Source organism: Balaenoptera borealis (genome assembly GCF_965194805.1).
Source record: "Balaenoptera borealis genome assembly, chromosome: 17".
NCBI classification, from domain to species: Eukaryota; Metazoa; Chordata; class Mammalia; order Artiodactyla; family Balaenopteridae; genus Balaenoptera; species Balaenoptera borealis.
Genome location: NC_138876.1, coordinates 81,496,474 through 81,520,338, shown reverse-complemented (window position 1 = coordinate 81,520,338; position 23,865 = coordinate 81,496,474). Strand labels below are relative to the sequence as shown.

Below are 23,865 nucleotides of genomic sequence, written 5' to 3'. Positions count from 1 at the left end.
ACCAATGGCATTTTTCACAGAACTAGAACAAAAAATTTCACAGTTTGTATGGAAACACAGAAGACCCCGAATAGCCAAAGCAATCTTGAGAAAGAAAAACAGAGCTGGAGGAATCAGGCTCCCAGACTTCAGACTATACTACGAAGCTACAGTAATGAAGACATTATGGTACTAGCACAAAAACAGAAATATAGATCAATGGAAGAGGATAGAAAGCCCAGAGATAAACCCACACACATATGGTCACCTTATTTTTGATAGAGAAGGCAAGAATATACATTGGAGAAAACACTGCCTCTTCAATAAGTGGTGCTGGGAAAACTGGACAGCTACATGTAAAAGAATGAAATTAGAACACTCCCTGACACCATACACAAAAATAAACTCAAAATGGATTGAAGACCTAAATGTAAGGCCAGACACTATCAAACTCTTAGAGGAAAACATAGGCAGAACACTCTATGACATAAATCACAGCAAGATCCTTTCTGACCCACCTCCTAGAGAAAAGGAAATAAAAACAAAAATAAACAAATGGGACCTAATGAAACTTAAAAGCTTTTGCACAGCAAAGGAAACCATAAACAAGACCAAAAGACAACCCTCAGAATGGGAGAAAATATTTGGAAATGAAGCAACTGACAAAGGATTAACCTCCAAAATTTACAAGCAGCTCATGCAGCTCACTATCAAAACAACAAACCCAAACCAAAAATGGGCAGAAGACCTAAATAGACATTTCTCCAAAGAAGATATACAGATTGCCAACAAACACATGAAAGGATGCTCAACATCACTAATCATCAGAGAAATGCAAATCAAAACTACAATGAGGTATCACCTCACATCAGTCAGAATGGCCATCATCAAAAAATCTACAAACAGTAAATACTGGAGAGGGTGTGGAGAAAAGGGAACCCTCTTGCACTGTTGGTGGTAATGTAAGTTGATACAACCACTATGGAGAACAGTATGGAGGTTCCTTAAAAATCTAAAAATAGAACCACCATACGACCCAGCAATCCCACTACTGGCCATACACCCTGAGAAAACCATAATTCAAAAAGAGTCATGTACCGCAATGTTCATTGCAGCACTATTTACAATAACCAGGACGTGGAAGCAACCTAGGTGTCCGTCGACAGATGAATGGATAAAGAAGATGTGGCACATATATACAATGAAATATTACTCAGCCATAAAAAGAAACAAAATTGAGTTATTTGTAGTGAGGTGGATGGACCTAGAGTCTGTCATACAGAGTGAAGTCAGAAACAGAAAAACAAATACTGTATGCTAACACATATATATGGAATCTAAAAAATATATATATGGTTCTGAAGAACGTAGGGGCAGGACAAGAATAAAGACGCAGACATAGAGAATGGACTTGAGGACACGGGGAGGGGGAAGGGTAAGCTGGGATGAAGTGAGAGAGTGGCATGGACATATATACACTACCAAATGTAAAGTAGATAGCTAGTGGGAAGCAGCCACATAGCACAAGGAGATCAGCTCGGTGCTTTGTGACCACCTAGAGGGGTGGGAAAAGGGAGGTTAGGAGGGAGACACAAGAGGGAGGAGATATGGGGATATATGCATATGTATACGTATAGCTGATTCACTTTGTTATAAAGCAGAAACTAACACACCATTGTAAAGCAATTATACTCCAATAAAGATGTTAAAAAAATAATAACAGTTTCTCTTTATCAGTTGTGTACACAGTCAGCATGGCCTGGCAGTTACGGCATCCTAGGAAATAACTGACTGGTGGTCTAAAATCCTGGCTTCCAATTCTGGCCAGCCATTAATGTGCCTGGTAATCTTTGAGAAAATCAGTTAACATATCCAGTTCCAGTTAACACAATAATGCAAAAAAGAATGGAAGGGTTGAGCATGATGACGCTGCAAGTCCCTTCAAGACCACCAAGTGACGCTTCTGAGAAAATGCCAGCGAGCACCATCCGGGAGCACTGCTGCAAGCCGCATCTCCAGCTACCCCCCAAATGTGGCAGCAGTCAGCTGTTCGCCACAAGACCTCCAGAGTCATAGCTTAAGGTGGGTGCATGTGAACTTGTCCCCTTTGTACATCAGGTCCCTCTGGCCAAGAGGGAGCCTGAGCAAGGGACGGGGAAGAATTTAAAATTGATGCAAGAACTGAACTGAACTAGATCATGCTAGGTTGTTTTTTTTTTTTTTAATCCCAGAAAGAATTCAGAAAATTCTCTGATGTTCCACAGGTGAAAATAAAGGTTAGAACAGGAAAATCTCCAAGGTTACAGATTCATGTTAGAAACACTGCCAAGCCCAGACCCTTGGATAGACAGTTTAAGGGTGTACGTGAGACCAAGAGGGGCTTTGCAGCAGGACAAGGGCAGGCTCCAGGGCAGGTGGGCACCACGTCTAGTGACCACATTTCACAAGCACAGGTCACTCAGCTTCCTCATGACTCACAAGCTATGATAAGAATTACACCGTCTGATGTATGACCCTGTTCTGAATATAATCATCTTTCTATACGTTGTTATATACTATCCCTAACGTGAATAATTTATTTCACTCCTCTGAAACACTCTGGTTTCTTATGATGAAAAGAGATGAATGCAAAGTGCTAAACACAATGCAGCACATCATAAACAGACACATGAAAGGATGCTCAACATCACTAATCACTGGGGAACCGCAAATCAAACCCGCAATGAGACAGTCACCTCACACCTGTCAAATGGCTATTATTAAAAAGACAACAAATAACAAGTGTTGGTGAGGGTGTGGAGAAAAGGGAGCCCTCGTGCACTGTTGGTAGGAATGCAAATTGCTGCAGCTGCTATGGAAAACAGTAAGGAAGTACCTCAAAAAATTAAAACTTGAACTACCATATGATCCAGCAATTCCACTTCTGGGTATATTTTTTTCATAAATTTATTTACTTTATTTATTTATTTTTGGCTGCATTGGGTCATCCCTGTGGTGTGTGGGCTTCTGACTGTGGTGGCTTCTCTTGTTGCGGAGCACAGGCTCTAGGCGCGCGGGCTTCAGTAGTTGTGGCTCGCAGGCTCTAGAGCGCAGGCTCAGTAGCTGTGGCGCACGGGCTTAGTTGCTCCGCAGCATGTGGGATCTTCCCGGACCAGGGCTCGAACCCTTGTCCCCTGCATTGGCAGGAGGATTCTTAACCACTGTGCCACCAGGGAAGCCCCTGGGTATATTTTTGAAGAAAACTAAAACACTAATTTGAAAAGATGTATAGACCCCTATGTTCATTACAGCACTCTTTACAATAGCCAAGATATGGAAGCAACCTAAGTGCCCATCAGGAGAGGAATGGATAAAGATGATGTGGTACATATACACAACGGAATATTACTCAGCCATACAAAATGATAGCATCTTGCCATTTGCAGCAACGTGGATGAGCCTAGAGAGTATTACGCTGAGTGAAAAAAGTCAGACAAAGAAAGACAAATACTGTAGGATTTCACTTACACGTAGAATTTAAAAAACAAAACAAATGAACAAACATAACAAAACAGAAACAGTCTCATGGATACAGAGAACAAACAGGTGGTTGCCAGAGGGAAGGGGGTTGGTGAATGAAATACATGAGGAAGATTAAGAGATACAAACCTCCAGTTATAAAATAAACGAGTCATGGTTATGAAAGGTATAGTGTGGGGAATATAGTCAATTACATTTTGATATCTTTGTATGATGACAGATGGTAACTAGACATCATGGTGATCATTTTGTAATGCATAAGAATATTAAATCACTATGTTGTACACCTGAAACTAATATAATACTGTAAGTCAATTATACTTCAATTAAAAAAAACCAAAAACAAAAACAAAAAAAAACAACACCTCCTCAAATCCCTTTCTCTGGGCTTTTCAAAGACTGTCACAACTCTCAACATTTAGGCAAATCTTCCCACTTAGCGTGGAATCAAGGACATCATATAAATGTGTGACACTGCATTTTCATTTTGGATGTGAAATTCTTCTGAGGATGCAACATTTAACTAAAAAAAAAAAACAAAAAAAATAAACCATTAATATAAAATGTTTTCCTCTATTAATTCTCTACTTGTCTTTCAAAAGGTATCGTTTGAAGAGCTGGAATGCATTTCTGAAAAGCTTCTTTTACTTTCAGTTCGCACCTAGTTACTGAATAGGAAATCATCAAATTCTATTATGTGGTCACCGTTTCTCTCCTGAAATAGAAACAGCACAATTTCATAGGAAATTGCTCTTGGGAGTTTTCCAACCCAAGGCTGCAATCTCGAAACTTTTGGAATCTTTGAAAAAGTTTAAGGTTAGAAATGCAAAAGTTCCAAACCATTCCAGAAAACACTAAAATTGTTGAACTGCATACCCTGCTTTACTGAAATAAAGGCGGCTTGAACTATTCTTGATACGGTGCAATCCCAGGGGACTGAGAAAGAAGAACAATTTTAAAGCAAACTCTGCTTCTGCTTTTAAAAATTGTGGTTGAGCTGATATGTCACCTTCATCGAAAAGAGTCTTCTAAAATTCTCCAAACATATGACTTTTCCCACCACAGGAAAAGCACAGGAAGGCATGTTCGGTGAAGCCCATCTTTTTTTTGGTCTGACCTGCCTGTGGTTTTTAATGGTGTCATGGCTTTTGTAAAAATCACATATTGCTTTAGATGGGTGAACTTTATGGTATGTGAATTACACTTCAACAAAGCTGTTTAAAAAATGACATATTGCCTGAGGAAAATTCAAACAGTGCAGAAAAGTACATTTTAAAAAAACTCTTAAAAATCCCACCCCCCGGTAATTACCAACTGTAACATTTTGGGGCTGCCCATTCTTCTGCTTCTCTCTCCCTTTCTATAATTACACACACTCAGAAATATGTATCCAGCTTAATATAACATCTCTTTTCCCAACTGTTTCAGTAAACAGTTCTAAACGTGGCGCCCTCTTAAGAGAAGGCAGGTGGAGCCAGTGCTGTCCGGGGGGGGCCAGGTTCAACGGGACAGCGCATCAAAGGCACTGCCATGAGCCCCGTGATTCCCACTCGGGAACCGGTGGCCACCTCACTGCCCTCATCAGGTGATCGCTGGAAACCAGAAAGTGTCACGTTCAGGGTCACTTGGATGATGACCGCAGACGGTCACACGACCTGGCAAACTCGAGGACTCACGCTTGATTTTGAGCCTGAAAACACCAACACTGGTTATACAGAGTTGTGCAAATCAGAAACAGGACGCCCAACCCAGGTGGGCTGCTGCGTGTAAGACAGCCCGCTAGTTGCTACAAATCTGGGGAGGGAGGGAAAGTTACCAAAAATCCAGGTCTCTCTCCGTCTGAAACTGTACCCCATGTATAGTGTTGCCCCTCACCGCACGGAGAGTGTCGCTGAAGGATAAATGCCGCACGCACCCCCGGGACCCCGCTAAGGAGCACGCTCTGGGCGGGCAGGCTGGGGCGGAGGGATGGTGCGTCCCCGGCGTGGCAGCTGCGGGGCCGAGGCCGGGACCGTGAGGACACAGCGCCACCTGCAGGAGGCAAGGGGCATAACCACGCCTCAGAGGGCCGTCCGGCCAGCGCGACCGAGGAACAGGAGCTGGGGGTCGTCACCGTGTCACAGTGGGAGACAGCCACGCGGGCAGCGTCCGTGTCCACACTCAGCCTGCTGCGCCAAGCGCGTGTAAACCTCTGCCTGACACATGGTAGCTAAGGCTGCAGCCCCGTCTGCAAGTGATGTGAGGAACGGTGTCCCGGCCGGTGAGCGAAGCTTCCGTTTCTGGCACAGGCACCTCGACCACCTGTTCCCATGCCCCTCCCTCCCACCTTCCCCCGCCAGGTCTACTTCTGCCGCTACTCGGCTGTCCCTGCTGCCACCAAGGTCTGCGCCTCCAAACGCACAGCACGCCCTGCTAATCAGTCTTTCCCGACGCGACCGAACGGAAACCGTGCCCGCCGGTTAAGTGCCCTGTGAAGACAGGGCTGCCGATGACCCCACGACACAGCCTCACCCACCACGCGACCCCCCGGCCCCCCTATGCTGACGACGCCCCAGCGTGTTCCTCCGGGTCGGACCCGCACTGCCCGCTGCCTGCCAGGCGCCCCCCGGGGGTCCCCTGGGCCCCTCCGGCCCAGCCCGGCATGGGTGCCCCACACGGCCCTTCCGGGGCCTGACCCAGGGCTCAGCGCTGCTGTGGGCTCGGCTGACGGCCCCCTTCCAGCCCCTGCCCACCCAGGGCCGCTGGGGCTCCCACCCCACCGCTCTGTCCCCACTGCACTTGCCTTCATTCTGACTATGCTTTTAACTAATTTCTTTACCTGCCTCTCACTTTGGACGCATGCAGACATTTACTAAACGGCCACCAAAAAATGTGTATAAACCTGGTTCAATCGCTTCTCAGCACCTCCTTAGCGACGGGACCCCTCAGCACAGGCCCGCCGCGACCTGGGTCTCCGCGGCCCTCCCGCCTTCGAGAAGGCAGCTCTGTAAGCCTCCCACCCACCAGCCTTTCATGCCTCCGCGCCTGGCCTCACGGGTCCCCTCGTGCTCCCATCTGCTTGCTGTGGCCCCCCCGAACTGCTTTCCACCCTCGAGTTCCAGTCTGCACCCGGCGAACGCTCACTCCTCCAAGAGGGTCACCTTAACAGTAACAAGAGCAAACCCCTCTGTGTCACTTACTGTCTGCCAGGCACTGGCCCGGCCACCTTATATAAACCACCCTGTTTACTCCTTACAGCAAGTCCGTGGGGAGCTACTATCTTCATGCCCTGGAGACGTTACGGTCCCGGGCTCAGGAAAGGTGTCTAAGTGGCCGCTAGTTTTCTGCACGTCAACACCTAGCGTGGGCCGCGTGGTAGTCACTGCTAACTAACCGTGGTGGTTAGTAGTACACACAGGACCCCCACGATCCTTCCAACCTGCAGGTAGAAGCAGAAGCCTCCACGGGGAGGGGTGACGAGATCGCACAGAGTGGGAAGCCAGAGGGGAGAAACAGAGGCCGCTCTGACCTGGCTTTGAATGGAGAGGCCATCAGGAAAGGAGCGCAGAACAGGCAGCACGTGTAGAGGCTGGGAGCGCGGATCTGGACCCGGACTTCCGCTCACTAGCCGTCTGACCTTGGCCGAGGAGCTAAAGCACTGGGTGCCCCGCTTGTGCGTCTGATCTGGTGGTGGTGTGCAAGGTGGTTGGGAAAAGGGAAACACCAGGAGCCGCTGCACTGTTACAACCATGAGTGGATTAAAATGCTAATAAAAAAGGCCACTGGACGCATCCTTAAGTTATTTAGATAACTGCCCTGGGACTGAAAGTGACAGGCCTGCCCAGGTTTCTTGCCACCAAGGAAAGGACCTGGTGTTAAAAAGACATAAATGATTTCACTTAAGGATGTAACAAAAAAAATGAAGGCCGAAGGGATATCCCCACACTGCTACTTAAAACAACACAATTTGAAAACATACAGACCTCCAATAATAAATGTTTAAAATTAATCATAATACATCCATATGGCTAATAATACAGAACCAGTAATTGTGTTATCAAAGAAGGTTTAACCATAATTCAAAAGAGTCATGCACCACAATGTTCACTGCAGCACTATTTACAATAGCCAGGACACAGAAGCAACCTAAGTGTCCATCGACAGATGAATGGATAAAGAAGATGTGGCACATATATACAATGGACTATTACTCAGCCATAAAAAGGAACAAAACTGAGTTATTTGTAGTGAGGTGGATGGAGTTAAGAGTCTGTCATACAGAGTGAAGTAAGTCAGAAAGAGAAAAACAAATACCGTATGCTAACACATATATATGGTATTTAAAAAGAAAAAAAAAAGGTTCTGAAGAACCTAGGGGCAGGACAGGAATAAAGACGCAGACATAGAGAATGGACTTGAGGACACGGGGAAGGGGAAGGGTAAGCTGGGACGAAGTGAGAGAGTGGCATGGACTTATATATACTACCAAATGTAAAACAGATAGCTAGTGGGAAGCAGCCGCATAGCACAGGGAGATCAGCTTGGTGCTTTGTGACCACCTAGAGGGGTGGGATAGGGAGGGTGAGAGGGAGATGGAAGAGGGAGGGGATATGGGGATATATGTATATGTACAGCTGATTCACTTTGTTATACAGCAGAAACTAACCCACCATTGTAAAGCAATTACACTCCAATAAAGATGTTTAAAGAAAAAAAAAAAAAAGGTTTAGTGTTACTGTGGAAGCAGAATAGTGGCCTCCCAAAGTGTTCATGCACTGATCCCAGAACCTGGGGTACGGTGTTACCTTACATGACACGTGGGACTCTGCAGGTGCGATTAAGGGTAAGGGCTTTGGAATGTGGACATTATCTCAGATTATCTGGGTGGGACAAATCCAACCATAGGAGTCCTTAAAAAATGGAAAAGGAAGGAAGAGTCCATGGGGAGACGTGACAGAAGAGCGAGCAGAGACTAGGGTCTGAGAGGGACAGACCCCACCTCTGCTGGCTTTGAAGGTGGAGGCCGGGAGCCCCGGGCCGAGGGGTGCAGCGGCCTCTAGAGGCCGGGATGGGCCTTCGGCTTACAGTCCTACAGCCGCAAGGAGCTGGATTCAGCTGAAACCCAACCAAGCAGGAAACGATTCTCCCTTAGAGCATCCAGAGAAGCAGGAGCCCTGCCGACACCTTAACAGTAGACAGGTGAGACCACCCTCAATTCTGACCACAGGCCTGTAAAAAACTGAATGCGTGTGGGTGTGTGGTTTAGACTGCTAAGTTCGCGGCAGTTTGTTACGGCAGCACTAGGACACTAACGCAGCTAAAAACATTATAAATATGAAGCTTAAGACAAAGCCCAACCTAAGACTGCACGTACCCTTTATCCTCACTCACACCGCATCACATCCATCGCAGGTGCACATGTGCACAGCAGGATCGGAAAGAACTACGTGAGAGCAAAAGTGTTCTTCAGAGTTCTGGATTTGGGGCATTTTTACTGCCCTCTTCAGCTGTTGCAGCCATCACTGTGGTCCTCTCTTCCGCACCCGCCGCACCCTTGACTCGCATCCCGTGGGCCCTGCCCCGGGTCCGCGCTGGAGAGACTTGCTGGGCCACGGGGGCCCGGTGGGCGAAGGCCCCGCTCCCCGTGCGTCCTCGTCTGGACCCCTGGACAGCACGCAGGGGCTCGCCGCGCCTTAGACCCGACCACGCGGCCTTCTGGACCACCTTCTCCAGGTTCCTGCGGTCCCCCGCGTTGCTGAGCCTCCCCTCGGTTTCCTTCTGTCTCTGGATCCCCAGGCGTCTGTCTGAGTGAGTTAGGAGCCGGGCGCGGATCTCCACTCCCTTCCGGCTTCACCCGCCTAGTCACCGCGTCCACAGTGACGGCCCCCGGGCGCCGAGCGCCCATCGGGGCCTCTGTCCTGAGCTCCAAGCACACACCCGGCGGCCGCCCTGTCTCCCCTCCGACCTCCGACAGGCGCCGCCGTGAAGCCCTGCGTGAAGGCCGCCCGGCGGCCAGGTGTGCACCCCGGCGCCGCGGGCATCCTGGCTGGCGCAGCCTTCGTGGTGCGAGCGCGCTGTGTGAGCAGCGACCCAGGCTGCCGCCTGTTCCCGGGCTGCGGCAACCCGCCCCCAGCGGTGCGATGAAAAGGCCCCCGGCGTGTCCAAGGGCCTCCTTCTTTTCTTACCTCCCCCCGCTCGCTGTGCAGCGACGCACGAGACACTGACTTCGAACTGTCTCTCTTCTTTCTAACCTTTCTGACGGCGTCGCTTACCTCCCAGCTAATGCCAGACTTAATGCCACGAAGTGTCCTCAGCAGGTGGCCACGAGGACCCTGACACGGGTGCGGGGCTCTTACCATCGCTGCCGTCTGTGCAGGAGTGGAGGGTAAAGCCTTGGTTTTTGTTCCTTGAGGGGTTTTTTTTTTTTAAACCTCTCCTTTGTCGAGTCCTTGGATTACGAGTTCCCTTTCTCACCTGAGCCATTTCTTTAGTTTCGTGTCACTCGAAATGTAACGTGCACGTGGTGACACACACAGGAGGAAGGAAGAGGACAGAAGGTCCGTGAGAACACAGGCTCTCTGGGACAAAACTGTGAGCGGAGCCGTAAAAGAAAGAGACTGGGAAAGAGGGGAGATAAAAGTGAAGGAGGGCTTCCCTGGTGGCGCAGTGGTTGAGAATCTGCCTGCCAATGCAGGGGACACGGGTTCGAGCCCTGGTCTGGGAAGATCCCACATGCCGCGGAGCAACTGGGCCCGTGAGCCACAACTACTGAGCCTGCGCGTCTGGAGCCTGTGCTCCGCAACAAGAGAGGCCGCGATAGTGAGAGGCCCGCGCACCACGATGAAGAGTGGCCCTCGCTTGCCCCAACTAGAGAAAGCCCTCGCACAGAAACGAAGACCCAACACAGCCATAAATAAATAAAAAATAAATAAATAAATAAAAATTTTTAAAAATAAAAATAAAAAATAAAATTAAAAAAAAGTGAAGGAGACTCGGGGAGGCTCCAGAGGAAGAGTTGCCATGCGATCCTGAGCCCAGAGAGGGGCGGTGCCTGGGGTCAGGGTGGGTTGTCAAGGCCTATCGTTTGTTAAATAACTCAAGTCTTCCTTTGAAGAATCATTAAGTGCATTTACTGTTTAAGTTTTGGATTTTTTTTTCTTGACAACATATCACATATTTTATGAGACCTGCGTGGGCTGGCCCAACGTGAATATTCTCTGCAACACAAAGCAGAACTGGAGGGTCCAGGTCCCAGAGGCTTCTGTGCAGTGACATCAGGAAGGGACATGAGTATGGGAAAGTGACACCAGCGGCCGGGGCATCAGGGCAGGGGGGAGGGCAGAGAAACACGTGAGAGGTCACATGGTGATGGTTTCTATTTCTGCAGGACCTGAACGCAAATATTTACCATAATTCACTTAAAACCTAAGCCTCACTGTTTACTTGACTGGAAGCCGGCACAGCTTCTCTGCAGATAAAGGTTGCCTTACAGACAAAATGGTTTATGAACTACGGGTGACGATGGTTAGGAAAGGGCTGGAGACAAAAAAGGAAACCTAAACCCGACAAGACTGGCGAGCATCTCTAGCTGTGTGACACCTTTAAGGTGGAGAGAGTGACTCTAAACCCCGACTGCTGCTAGACTCTTCCAGGGAGCGTGAGAGGATGCCGCCAGCATCCTCCTCCTGAGCCTCTGATGCCCTGGGGGACGGGGGGGGGGGGGGGGGGCGGCGGGGCAGACACGCTATTTCTATGAGCTCGCCGGCTGATTCGAACAGGCTGCCAGGCTGGGTGTCCTGTGGTTTGGGAACACGTGCGAGCTCATTGCAGGGCAGATGAAAGTTTTAACCTGAGAACATTAATCCACAAACTGCCCTCTTAAAACATAAGTCAGAAAAAGAAATTCAATCAAAAACGCAGACGCAGATGAAGTGGCAGCGATTCTGTTTACAGAATGACTTCCAAACCTGCTCAGACCCCTGAATCATTTTACCTTCCAGACATCGCTTGAAGTCCGACCAAGGCCTTCCTTCCCTCTGATCCCCGCCGAGCAGAAGCCCCTGTATGCAGGCACAGGGACCGGAGACAGGAGATGCTCCATCCCCGGCACTGACCCGGCTCTCAGTGTGAGAGTCTGGGCCTCCCCTGGGAGACCTCAGAGAGCCCAAGGATATCAGAGAATGCCTCTGTTCCTAACATACACTTCCTATTGAAGAACAAACTTGGACATTTTCAAAGTCAGGTTACTCTTTATGTCGTACAGATTTTATCTGGGATGGTACAGAGAGGGAAAAGTCCTCAAAGCCTCCTTTTCAGGCAGTGCCCAAAAGAGGGCTCGCCAGAGTGAAACTCCTGCTGGGGCATGTCAGCGAGGAAAAGGGAAGAAGGTGTGGGGTGGGCTGGATGATGCCCTGGCAGGCAGCCACTCCTGCCCCCACGTGGGATGCTCTGGGTCTTGACCACAGGGGACATGGTACCACTGCTTTCCCAGCCAGCGTGTCTCAGACGGGATCACAAAGCCAGCTGGAAAGACACAACTGAATAATGGAAGAACAGAACTATCCCTAGAGAGGTGCTTAGAAACTGAATTTTAATGATGCTCAGAAAATAAGATCAAATATGCAGTCCCCACAGATGCACACTAGCCCCCAGGTGCCTCAGGTCCCAGGAGAGCTGCCTGATTGCTCTACCCGAGGTACACGCGATGTTACCCGCCGAGGATGTGATATGATTTTACCCACATTATTAATGCAACTAAAATGTTCTACTAAAAATAACCCATTTTATTCTTCCTGGTCTGAATACATGTATGGTGTGTTTGTGTTTGGTGACAGACGCCCCAACAAATTGATCTGTAGATTCAATGTAATTCCAATCAGAATCTCAGAGGGCTTTGACTGGGGGTGAGGGAGGGGTTTAAAATGAACGAGCTAATTCTAAAATGCATATGGGAATGCAAACTATTTCCTAAAAGAAAAAGTTGGAGACATTTTACTTTTTGACTTCAAGACTTACTATCATCCACTATATAAGACGACACAGATTTAACAAATGAAAATGGGAATGAGGGTATATTCAGAGAAATATCTGTTAAATATTAATGAGATATTTATATTTGTCCTTTTTGGTCAGCTTTGTTGAGGTATGATTTACGTACAATAACTATTCACCAGTTTTAAGTATATAAAGAAATTAGTTGTGATCAGTGTATGTGTCTTTTAACCAGCACCACAATTATGACATGGAATAGTTCCATGACCCCAAATAATACCCTCACATCCTCTGCAGCAAATCCTACCCCCGCCCACCCCCGGCCCCAGGAAACCACTGATCTGCTCTCCACTGCTACAGTTCACTCATATATTCTTTTGTTCCAGTCAAAATGTTTAGATTTTCAAAGTATCTATAAATTCAAAAGTATCATGCTAAGTATGCAATTCCTTGTAACATTAGGTTCTTAAAGAATTTTAATTAGGTTTCTGAAAAAGAAAATAAGATGCTTAAATAAAACCTTTGAAACATTAACTTTGTGATTAGGGGATGTTTCATGTTTAAAATTTTTTTTTAGCATTTACAGCCAGTTATGGCTTATCTTAAGAAATAAAATTAGAAGGTCCTTTAAGATAAACTATACAAGATCAAAGTCAAAGAAATAAAGTTAATGATACTTTTGTATCACTGGCTAAATTTAATTTTGTATTTAAAAACACACCATTTAAAAATTAGCTCTTTCTTCAAAGAAGTTGTGCAGAAAGTAATTACTGAAATAATTATCACAAAATAATGATAAGAATGGTAACAAATATAATAAGTATTTAAGTATTATTATTGCAGGATTTACTCTTGCCAAGTGCTTCACAGAGTCATTCAGGTAAATCACCATTGTTATCTCCATTTAAAAAACAACAAAAGAAAACTAAGGTTTAGAATTTTTCAGTGAGAAGCTCAAGACTAGCTAAGAAGCGCCACACATTTTCGGTCAGATCAAACTGAGTTCAGTCTGATTTCTTACACCTTCCATAATTGCAGTAGGTGATGGATAAGACATTTATATTTAGGTTACGGAGCTACACAAAACAACTTAACGCAAGTATGAAAGCCTGCTATTATCTAATAAAGATGCTCCAGAACAAATATCCCACTTAGAAATAAGTAAATATCTAAAGAAAAGGAACAGGAAGAAATATAAAGTTATGCACTGAAGAGGAAGTGCAGGTTAAAAGATAATGCCTGACTAAAACGAATAACATCCCTTCTAGTTCAGTGGTCCTATGAGGAATGTGGCTATGAGGTATCATTTCCACAGAAGAGATTTCTGGTGCCCTACTAAGGAGACAAGAAAGGACAGAGGGAAATTCATTGGCAATGAAAAATATAATCAGTGAAAATATGTCTACTGTATCAGTGGAATGAAGACTGGAAAGCAGGTTGATAGACTAATAAGACAAGAAATATTAAACTGCGCTTTCAAAGAACACACCAGCTGCTCATGCTCTGATACGTGGAAGCATTAGCACCCTCTGTGTCGTCTGTACTTTGGAAACACCACCTGCCTTACCGGTGGTGTTCAGCTATACACAGAGCAGAAAGTTATACCGAAGGCAATGGTCTTTACGTTTGGTGAGATTCACTGTATCCTCACAGGTTTGTGCATTTTAATATACACTCTCCTAATATGTGATCATTCTGTTTTCCTACATAAAAATTCAATGGTTATAACTCTTATAAAGATAACTACTCTTCCCTGCACCATCTACACAGTCACTATAAGAACAAATTATGCTGAATAAATAACTATGCCTTTTTTAATAACTTTTTAAATTTATTTATTTTATTTTATTTATTTATTTATTTTTGGCTGTGTTGGGTCTTCGTTGCTGCACGCAGGCTTTCTCTAGTTGCGGCGAGCAGCGGTTATTCTTCATTGCCGTGCGTGGGCTTCTCATTGCGGTGGTTTCTCCTGTTGTGGAGCACGGGCTCTAGGCGCGTGGGCTTCAATAGTTGTGGCATGTGGACTCAGTAGTTGTGGCTCGCGGGCTCCAGAGCACAGTCTCAGTAGTTGTGGTGCACGGGCTTAGTTGCTCCGTGGCATGTGGGATCTTCCCAGACCAGGGATCGAACCCATATTCCCTGCATTGGTAGGCGGATTCTTAACCACTGCACCACCAGGGAAGTCCCTAACTATGCCTTATTAATGCTTAAAATAACACACTTGTGTTTTAGTCTAAGCTTTTGTTGGGTTTAATTACAAAATTTCTCTTTATGTAACCAACATGTAGAAAATGATATAATGTAGCATAAAAAATCATTTATTCTTGAAGCAGAATGTGGTTTGACACTATTTTGTATAGTAGATCTCTAGGCTTTATTCACCTAGAATAACTGAAACTTTGTACCCTTTGGTTAGTAATACCTCCCCATTTTCTTCTCTCCCAGCCTCTGGCAATCACTATTCTGTGCTACTCTGTGCTTCTATAAGTTTGACTATTTTAAATTCCTCATATAAGTGATATCATGTAGTATTTGTCCTTCTGTATCTGGCTTATTTCACTTAGCATAATGTCTTGCAAATTCAGCCATGTTGTCAGAAATGGCAGGATTTCCTTCTTTTTAAGCTTGAATAATATTTCATTGTATGTACATACCACATTTGCTTTATCCACACATCTGTCAGTAGACAGATTGCTTCCATGTCTTGGCTATTGTGAATAAAGCTGCAATGAACCTGGGAGTGCAGGTATCTTTTCAAGATTCTGATTTCAATTCCTTTGGATAAACACCCAAAAGTGGGATTGCTGGATCATAAGGAAGTTCTATTTTTAATTTTTTGAGGAACCTCCATACTGGCTGCACCAATTTCCATTCCTATCAACAGTGCATGAGGGTTCCCTTTTCTCTACATCCTCACAACACTTATCTCTCCCTTCCTCCCTCCCTCCCTTTCTTTCTTCCTTTCTTTCCTTCCCCCCTTTCTCCCTTCCTTCCTTCCCTTCCTTCCTTCTTTCTCTTTCTTTCTTTCTCTCCTTCCTTCCTTCTTTCTTTCTTTTTTTTTTTTTTTTTAATAATAGCCATCCTAACTGGTATAAAGTGACTTCTCATTGTGATTTCAGTTTGCATTTCCCTGATGATTAGTGATGTTGAGCATCTTTTCATGTACTTGTTGGCCATTTGTAGATTTCATGTTGTGTTCTTATTAATAATCATCATCATAATCATAAAGAGGGCAGGAGGAACCTTTTGGAGGTGATGGGTATGTTTATGGCACAAGTTGTGATGACGGTTTCATGGGTATATGCTTATCTCCAAACCCATCAGTTCGTACACATTAAATATGCACAGGCTCCTTTTTGTCAATCATATCTCAGGAAAGTGCTTTTTAAAAAAGTATGTGGGGCTTCCCTGGTGGTGCAGTGGTTGAGAATCTGCCTGCCAATGCAGGGGACACAGGTTCGAGCCCTGGTCTGGGAAGATCCCACATGCCACGGAGCAATTAGGCCCGTGAGCCACAACTACTGAGCCTGCGCATCTGGAGCCTGTGCTCCGCAACAAGAGAGGCCGCGATAACGAGAGGCCCGTGCACCGCAATGAAGAGTGGCCCCCACTTGCCACAACTAGAGAAAGCCCTCGCACAGAAACGAAGACCCAACACAGCCATAAATAAATAAATAAATGCTTTAAAAAAAAAAAAAGTATGTGGTCTGCCAAATTTTCAATTGACAGAAAGATTTTTTTAAAAAGGAATTAGACTAATAAATCCTTCTTCAATATCTCTTCCTCATTTCCCATGCCCATTTCGGGGAGTCAAAGACTGTGTTATGAGGACCACAGGCATACCAAAAGGTGTATTTTATACTAATTGTGAACAACTGTGTCAGCAGCAGAATTAGCAATAAATGCTTTACTATTTGCAAGGCTATGCAAAGATCTATCATGCAGCTCCGCCCTCCTCAAAAAGGAACTTGATACAGAAAGGATATATACAATAAGAATCATTAAAAGAAAGGCAGTGTAAATAGATCTTAATGAAAAAATGTCTTGGGCATTTCAAGTTCTACTTTAGTTTTGTAGAGAAAACTACAAAAATAAGCTACTCTGAAATAAAATTGACTTTCAGAGCTATAATTAAAATTATGAAAAATTCCAAGGATTAGAGACTACATTTTTGGATACCAAAAATCTTCTTTGAATAGTGATTCACAAGCACATGGAATCATGCTTTAAAAATAGAAAGCAAAATTGCCTGTTTCCATGGCTTTAAACATTAGCCATTACTCAATATTCGTAAGACCAGTAATTATTATCAGAATATAAAGCACTTGCTGATGAGAAGTATTTGCAATTTAAATGGAAATTACAACTTTTCACTTGCAAATTTTTATAAACCATCTGTAAATATATTTGCTGAAAAACACATCACAGTGATAAGAGTTTTGTTTGTTGTTGTTGTTATTAAAAAATTTATACTTAACTGGTTTTTGTGATGATTCTGCAGTATAGTAAAAATTACCTAAAACATTACACAATTCAAAATGAAAGGAAAAGATGAAGAAAACACTTTGCTTCAGGGATGGCTTATGTAAAAGAAAATTAATAAGGGGGAAAGTAGAAGCAGTAATAATTTTTAAAAATATATTTGATGATTGATCATATTTTAATACTATAAACTAACCCTTTGGCCTTCTAGGAAAGAAAAATCCAGATTTCTTGAGGCACGTTTGTTATAGAATGACGGCAAATAGTTTTCTTTTGAAATTAAGAGGCCACATTGAAGACAGAAACAAAGTTAGGAATCAAAGCCTTCTGGTATTTATTAGTCCTATTAATTAAAAATCAAAGAGCATTCTACTTATATTGAAAGAATTAACATTGTTAAAATGGCTATACTACCCAAAGCAAACTACAGATTTAATGTAATCCCTATCAAATTACCCATGACGTTCACAGGACTAGAACAAATAATCCAAAAATTTATATGGAACCATAAAACACCCAGAATTGCCAAAGCAAGCCTGAGGAAAAAGAACAAAGCAGGGGCATAACCCTCCCAGATTTCAGACAATACTACAAAGCTACAGATATCAAAACAGCATGGTATTGGCACAAAAACAAACATATGGATCAATGGAATAGAATAGAGAGCCCAGAAATAAACCCACACACCTACAGTCAATCTTCAACAAAGGGGGCAAAAATATACAATGGAGAAAAGACAGTCTCTTCAGCAAGTGGTGCTGGGAAAGTTGCACAGCTGCAGGTAAATCAATGAAGTGAGAACACACCCTCACACCATGCACAAAAATAAACTCAAAATGGCTTAAAGACTTAAATATAAGACAAGAAACCATAAAATTCCTAGTAGAGAACATAGGCAAAACATTCTCTGACATAAATTGTAGCAATGTTTTCTTAGGTCAGTTTCCCAAGGCAATAGATATAAATAAAAAATAAACAAATGGGACCTAATCAAACCTTATAAGCTTTTGCACAGCAAAGGAAACCATAAACAAAATGAAAAGACAACCTACACACTGGAAGGAAATATTTGCAAACAATGCAACCGACAAGGGCTTAATTTCCAAAATATACAAACAGTTCATGTAGCTCAGTATCAAAAAAAACCACAAACAACCCAATCAAAAAATGGGCAGAGTATCTGAATAGACATTTCTTCAAAGAAGACATACAGAAGGCCAAAAAGCACATAAAAAGATGCTCAACATTGCTAATTATTAGAGAAACACAGATCAAAACTACAATGAGGTACCACCTCATTGTAGCCAGTCAGGATGGCCATCATTAAAAAATCTACAAATAATAAATGCTGGAGAGGGTTGGAGAAAAGGGAACCCTCCTACACTGTTGGTGGGAGTGTAAATTGGTGCAGAGAACACCATGGAGAACAGTACGGAGGGTCCTTAAAAAACTAAAAATAGAACCACCATGTCATCCAGCAATCCCACTCCTGGGCATATATACAGAGCAAACTCTAATTCGAAAAGATGTATGCACCTCAATGTTCATTGCAACACTATTTACGATAGCCAAGACATGGAAGTAACCTAAATGTCCATTGACAGATGAGTGGATAAAGAAGATGTGGTGTATACACACACACACACACACACACACACACACACACACACACACACACTGGAATATTACTCAGCCATAAAAAAGAATGAAATAATGCCATTTGCAGCAACATGGCTGGACCTAGAGATTATCATAGTAAGTGAAGTATGTCAGACAGAGAAAGACAAATATCATATACCACTTATATGTGGAATCTAAAATATGATACAAATGAACTTATTTACAAAACAGAAACAGACTCACAGACATAGAAAACAAACTTATGGTTACCAAAGGGGAAAAGGGATGGGAGAGGCATAGATTAGGAGTTTGGGATTAGCAGATACAAACTAGTATACATAAAATAGATAAACAAGGTTCTACTGTATAGCACAGGGAACTATATTTAATATCCTGTAATAAACCATGATGGAAAAGAATATATATATATATATATATATATATATATATATACACATACACACCCACATATATATATATATCACTTTGATGTACACCAGAAACTAACACATTGTAAATCAACTATATTTCAATTTAAAAAAATCAAATCAAATCAAATCAAAGAGCATTTTACATATCTGAGCTTAAAATCCCATAGCTTGTGATCAATGGGGAAAAGTAATTTAAATTACTTTTAGTAATTTAAATTAGTATTTGTGTCACAGACACTAACAAATGAGAAAAATCTCAGAATAAAATATCAAATTGTAGTTCAGTAGCAATGGAACTACGTAACACGACTTTTTTATACTGGGGAATTCATATTTCACACAGAAATTCTGACAGGTGAATGTAAGGTTTTAGGGATTTCAAATGTATTTTTGAAACCAGCTGTAAGGTGGCAAATGCTAAACAGGGAACTGAGGTAGCAGCAGGGAGGCCTGGGTTGTAGTAGTAACACCACGAACTTTTACTCCTGGGCAAGTAATTTAAATTAACATTGGTTTGGTTTTATCATTTGTAAAATGAGAGCTTAGATTAGATATTCTGGGGATTCCCATATCAGTTAAATGTCTATGAGCTTGTTTCATAAATTAATAATAATCACAACTACCAGTATCAGTAAAATGCCAATTTTGTGTCAAGCGATAAACTATTCTTTGCATGCAATATCTCAGTCCTCAGAGCAGAAATGTCTTCATTTCAGAGATCTGTGATTCATGCACAACTGATCAACATAGAGCTGGGATTCCAGCTGAGCTGTCTGTCTTCCTGCCCTCATGCCAACTCAACCACACTTTCTGGCCTTTATCCAACTGATGACAGAATATTCAATCATTCAAGCTGCATAACAAAGCTTAAAATAATGGTTCAACTATTCCAAAATGACATTTTAAAAGCTTCTATTTGAACCATAATGTCAGATAAGGAAGTTTTTATTACTTACAGCTGTTCCAAGGATGAGTCCTTTGAATGTCTGCTTATCTCGTATATGAATTCCATCCTTGTAGAGGTACCTGGAAAACATACAAGATCTTATTAAATTATAAATTAGCACAGATACCACATATCTTAGATCAGGATTTTTTAAACTGTAGTATGGACCCAAGGAGCTTTGGGGTGTTAATAGATTCCGTAAAAATATAGGGAAACTTTGATTTCATATCAATATGTTCAACTGTCTGGGTAGGAGAGCGCCAAGGCTCTCATCAGAGCCTCAGAGTGATACCGGACCAAAATACTGAGCATCAGTGCCTTAGCCTCTAAACCTTGGAATGGTTGTGCGAAACTTCCGACTGATGAGGTCACATCTACCGGGTAGCGACTACTCTAAGAAAAAGAAAAGTTTGACAGTAACAATTTTTTAAAATCCAGTCCATCGTACTGAATATATTGAACTGGGGGTTACATTTGCAAAGCTGGCAAATATCACCATTAGGACTCATGTGCGGGGGATGAAAACATTCACAGTCGGCTCTCCCATGGTTGCTGCCAAAAATCTACACACAGGAAAGGACCCTGTCATGGATTTACAGACACACTGCAACTCATGTTACCCCAAAAGTGACTGGAAACAAACTATATAACCTACTAGCACCTTCTCTGCCTTTTTCCTTCAACTGGAGGATGGCAACATTATTTCCTCTCTAAATCTACCAAAGTTTGCTGTTATTGGGTTTTTTTTTTTTCTTAACAAACTGTGAATTGATTCAAACAATGTTGTATATTTTCTGAAGTGATTGAACCCAAACTAACACCGAACTGCAAAATACAGAATCTTAATATTAAACCCGAACTTAATTGAAAAAAATCTCTGTGGTTTCTGTGAATGCCGTGAAAGTGAATATCTTTTTATCTAGAGGTTACAAAAGGAATGGGGCCAACTCCAAGGAATTTTAGAGACTGGGAGAGATGGCAAAGGCCAGTCAATGCTCAGTTAACAACTGCAAAGGACACACTCAGCCAATGACCCAAGAAGGTGAATTTGCAAGAGCTGGGTCAGAAGAGGAAGAAGCTGTAATTCAGAGAAGAAGCTAAACCTAGGAAACAGGAACCACACCAGAAACAGATTCATGGATTTGAGTGTGGAAGAAATTTCCTCTTTAAATACCACCAGCAATGCTCAGTGTATCTCCAACCTGAGCACGTATGCAACAGTTTCTGCCCAGGGGATTTGTTTTTTATTTGTTCAGTGCTCGTAAGTGATGAGATCAGTATCACTTTGTAGATGCCAAGATGTTTCTGAACAGGTAAACGTTACTTGGGAGTTTATCATTAGACTAATTCTAACTTGGTTAATAGTTTATATACAGAGATGCTGTCCTTAGTTGCTGGTTCACCAAACCAAACAAAAGGAATGTTTTTCTTTTTTAATTTATTTATTTTGTTTAGTTTTGGCTGCGTTGGGTCTTCGTTGCTGCACGCAGGCTGTCTCTAGTTGCGGTCAGCGGGGGCTACTCTTTGTTGCAGTGTGCGGGCTTCTCATTGCGGTGGCTTCTCTTGTTGCGGAGCACGGGCTCTAGGCATGTGGGCTTTAGTAGTTGTGGCACGCGGGCTCAGTAGTTGTGGCTCGCAGGCTCTAGAGTGCAGGCTCAGTAGTTGTGGCGCACGGGCTTAGTTGCTCTGCGGCATGTGGGATCTTCCGGACCAGGGCTCGAACCCGTGTCCCCTGCATTGGCAGGAGGATTCTCAACCACTGCACCACCAGGGAAGTCCTAAAAAGGAATGTTTTGCTCTCAGTTTTTCAGTGGAACTCAGGTCTCAAATTCAGCTAACCTTAAATGAACCACAGTTCCCAAAGAGATCCTCAAACAATTGCACTTTTTCTTATGAATCTAGAAGCAAATTTGTCCTAAGACATTTCAGTCTGTTTTGCCCAAGGGAATCAATGATACATTTTGGACCAAAACATGTTAGAATTTCAGAAGAGTTCAGAAAGGCTTTTGTTTCAGAGAAAAATCTGTGCTCTCCTTTGTGTTTGGTAGGGCACAACTGCAGTCCGGTGGTGTGTTCAGTCTAAAGAAAATTAGCCTCCTGGACATACATGCACTATAGCTACGTTATGTAAACACCCGAAATGCTTGGGAAAGGCCACCACAAAAATCACTGATGGACACGCATTACTGAAAAAGCTGAGCATTTACTGGTCTCATCCTCCCACTTGAGCATGTAACGATCCAGCCGCGGCAATGTTGCCCATTCACCTTATCCAAAATTAGCTTCTTGCTCATAATTCATTGTACTAGGTTTCTTCATTGAGTATCGCACTAGCAATAAGATGTCTTCCAAACCATATTTACAAGTGATGAAGTTTTTTGTCTTGTGCTGTTTATCAATTTCTTTGTTTTACTGTTGGGGAGATACTCCTTACATGCCAATGAATAAAGAACCCCAGACCCCCAGAACTGGGATGAAACACAGTGGGGTCAGGAGTGGACCACTCACGGCACCAGCCTAGAAGCCCAAAGAATCCTTAGCAATGTTTAACACATGGAAATCAAGAATGCCATGTGCCTGCTGGGCATGGGATTGGTCGTGAACAGCTAGGAGAGCTAATATTATAGAATGGACTGATTCTAAACAGGAACCAAGGTTTTAGGACTGAGGGATGAAAAGAGCTGTAGGAGGTCTTGTGTCATAGGCTGGGTGTCTCAGTTGAACACAGCAGGCTGCAAGGCTCTTGAGCTGGGGTGTGATGTGAATTCTAGTGACTCAGGAAGATGCTATGATCATTGCATAAATTAAACGGGAGAAAAAGCGTCGGGACAGCATCTCCTCTTTACAAGAATAATTTCAGCTTTTTCCCCAGAGTCCTTAATGAATCCACAAATGGAAATATTTCTATAAAAATGTTAATTACCTCCTTAATGTTTTTTTAAAAAGAAAGTTGCAGCACTCGCTCCTTAATTAAACAAATGTCCTTCCGGTTTCTTTGTTCAGCATTCCACATGAGTGGAGCAGTCATGACCTCCCAGCTTTCAACTCATCAACACGCATGGTTTCTGCGTCAAAACAGGGAGTCGCTTAAAATACCTTTACTCTCATTTACCTACAATACTCAAAAGAGCGCCACAATGGCCAACGGTCACATGTGTGAGCTCACTGCTCCGAAGTGTGGTTCTTCCCCAAGTTCACTAAAGTCCCTAACTGTGGAACTTCCCTGGTGGTCCAGTGGTTAAGAATCGGTCTTACAATGCAGGGGACGCCGGTTCGATACCTCATCGGGGAACTAAGATCCCACATGCCATGGGGCAACTAAGCCCGTGCGCCACAACTACTGAGGCTGCGAGCCACAACTACTGAGCCTGTGAGCCACAACTATTGAGCCTGCACACCACAACTAGAGAGAAGCCCTCACACTGCTACGAAGAGCCCAACTGCAACGAAGAGCCCACGTGCCACAACGAAAGATCCCGTGTGCCACAACTAAGACCTGATGCAGCCAAAAAGATAAATAAATATTTTTTAAAAAATAATAAAAAAACTCAGGTCCCTAATTGTAATGTGCTCACTGCTCAAGAAGGTCTTGGATGGCTGAGTCGTTGACATACAGCTTCTCTTGGATCAATGGAATTTTAACAATTATTGATTAATTAGATCTGAATATGAAAGTTGCACAAACTCTGTTTTGTTTTTATTTTTCTCCAATTTAGAATTTTTGTAGCAGGGATGGAGGAATAGAAATGTGCATAAATATTCAAATGTTTTCAGATGAATAATCTGTTGAAAGCAACAATGGACTTCACTTAAAAATGGTGAAATGAGCTTTGTTGAAAAGCGGACAGTGTTTTTTAAGAAGATGAAGAATTACTTTAATCAAACGAAAAGGTGAAAATAATCTATCAGCACTGTACG

General features: G+C 43.4%; 1 protein-coding gene across 18 annotated transcripts in view; it reads right to left on the bottom strand.

Moving 5' to 3' along the window:
- Positions 1-23,865, bottom strand: part of LOC309614518 (uncharacterized protein) — a 368,580-nt gene that overhangs the window by 271,546 nt on the left and 73,169 nt on the right. For all 18 annotated transcript variants that reach the window (XR_014236210.1, XR_014236211.1, XR_014236212.1 and 15 more), the window contains exon 2: positions 19,958-20,027. Coding sequence is in view for 2 of the 18 variants with exons in the window: in XM_082363023.1 (XP_082219149.1) it covers positions 19,958-20,027 (70 nt within the window). In the remaining 16 variants the exon portion in view is untranslated. The remainder of the gene's footprint in view (positions 1-19,957; positions 20,028-23,865) is intronic.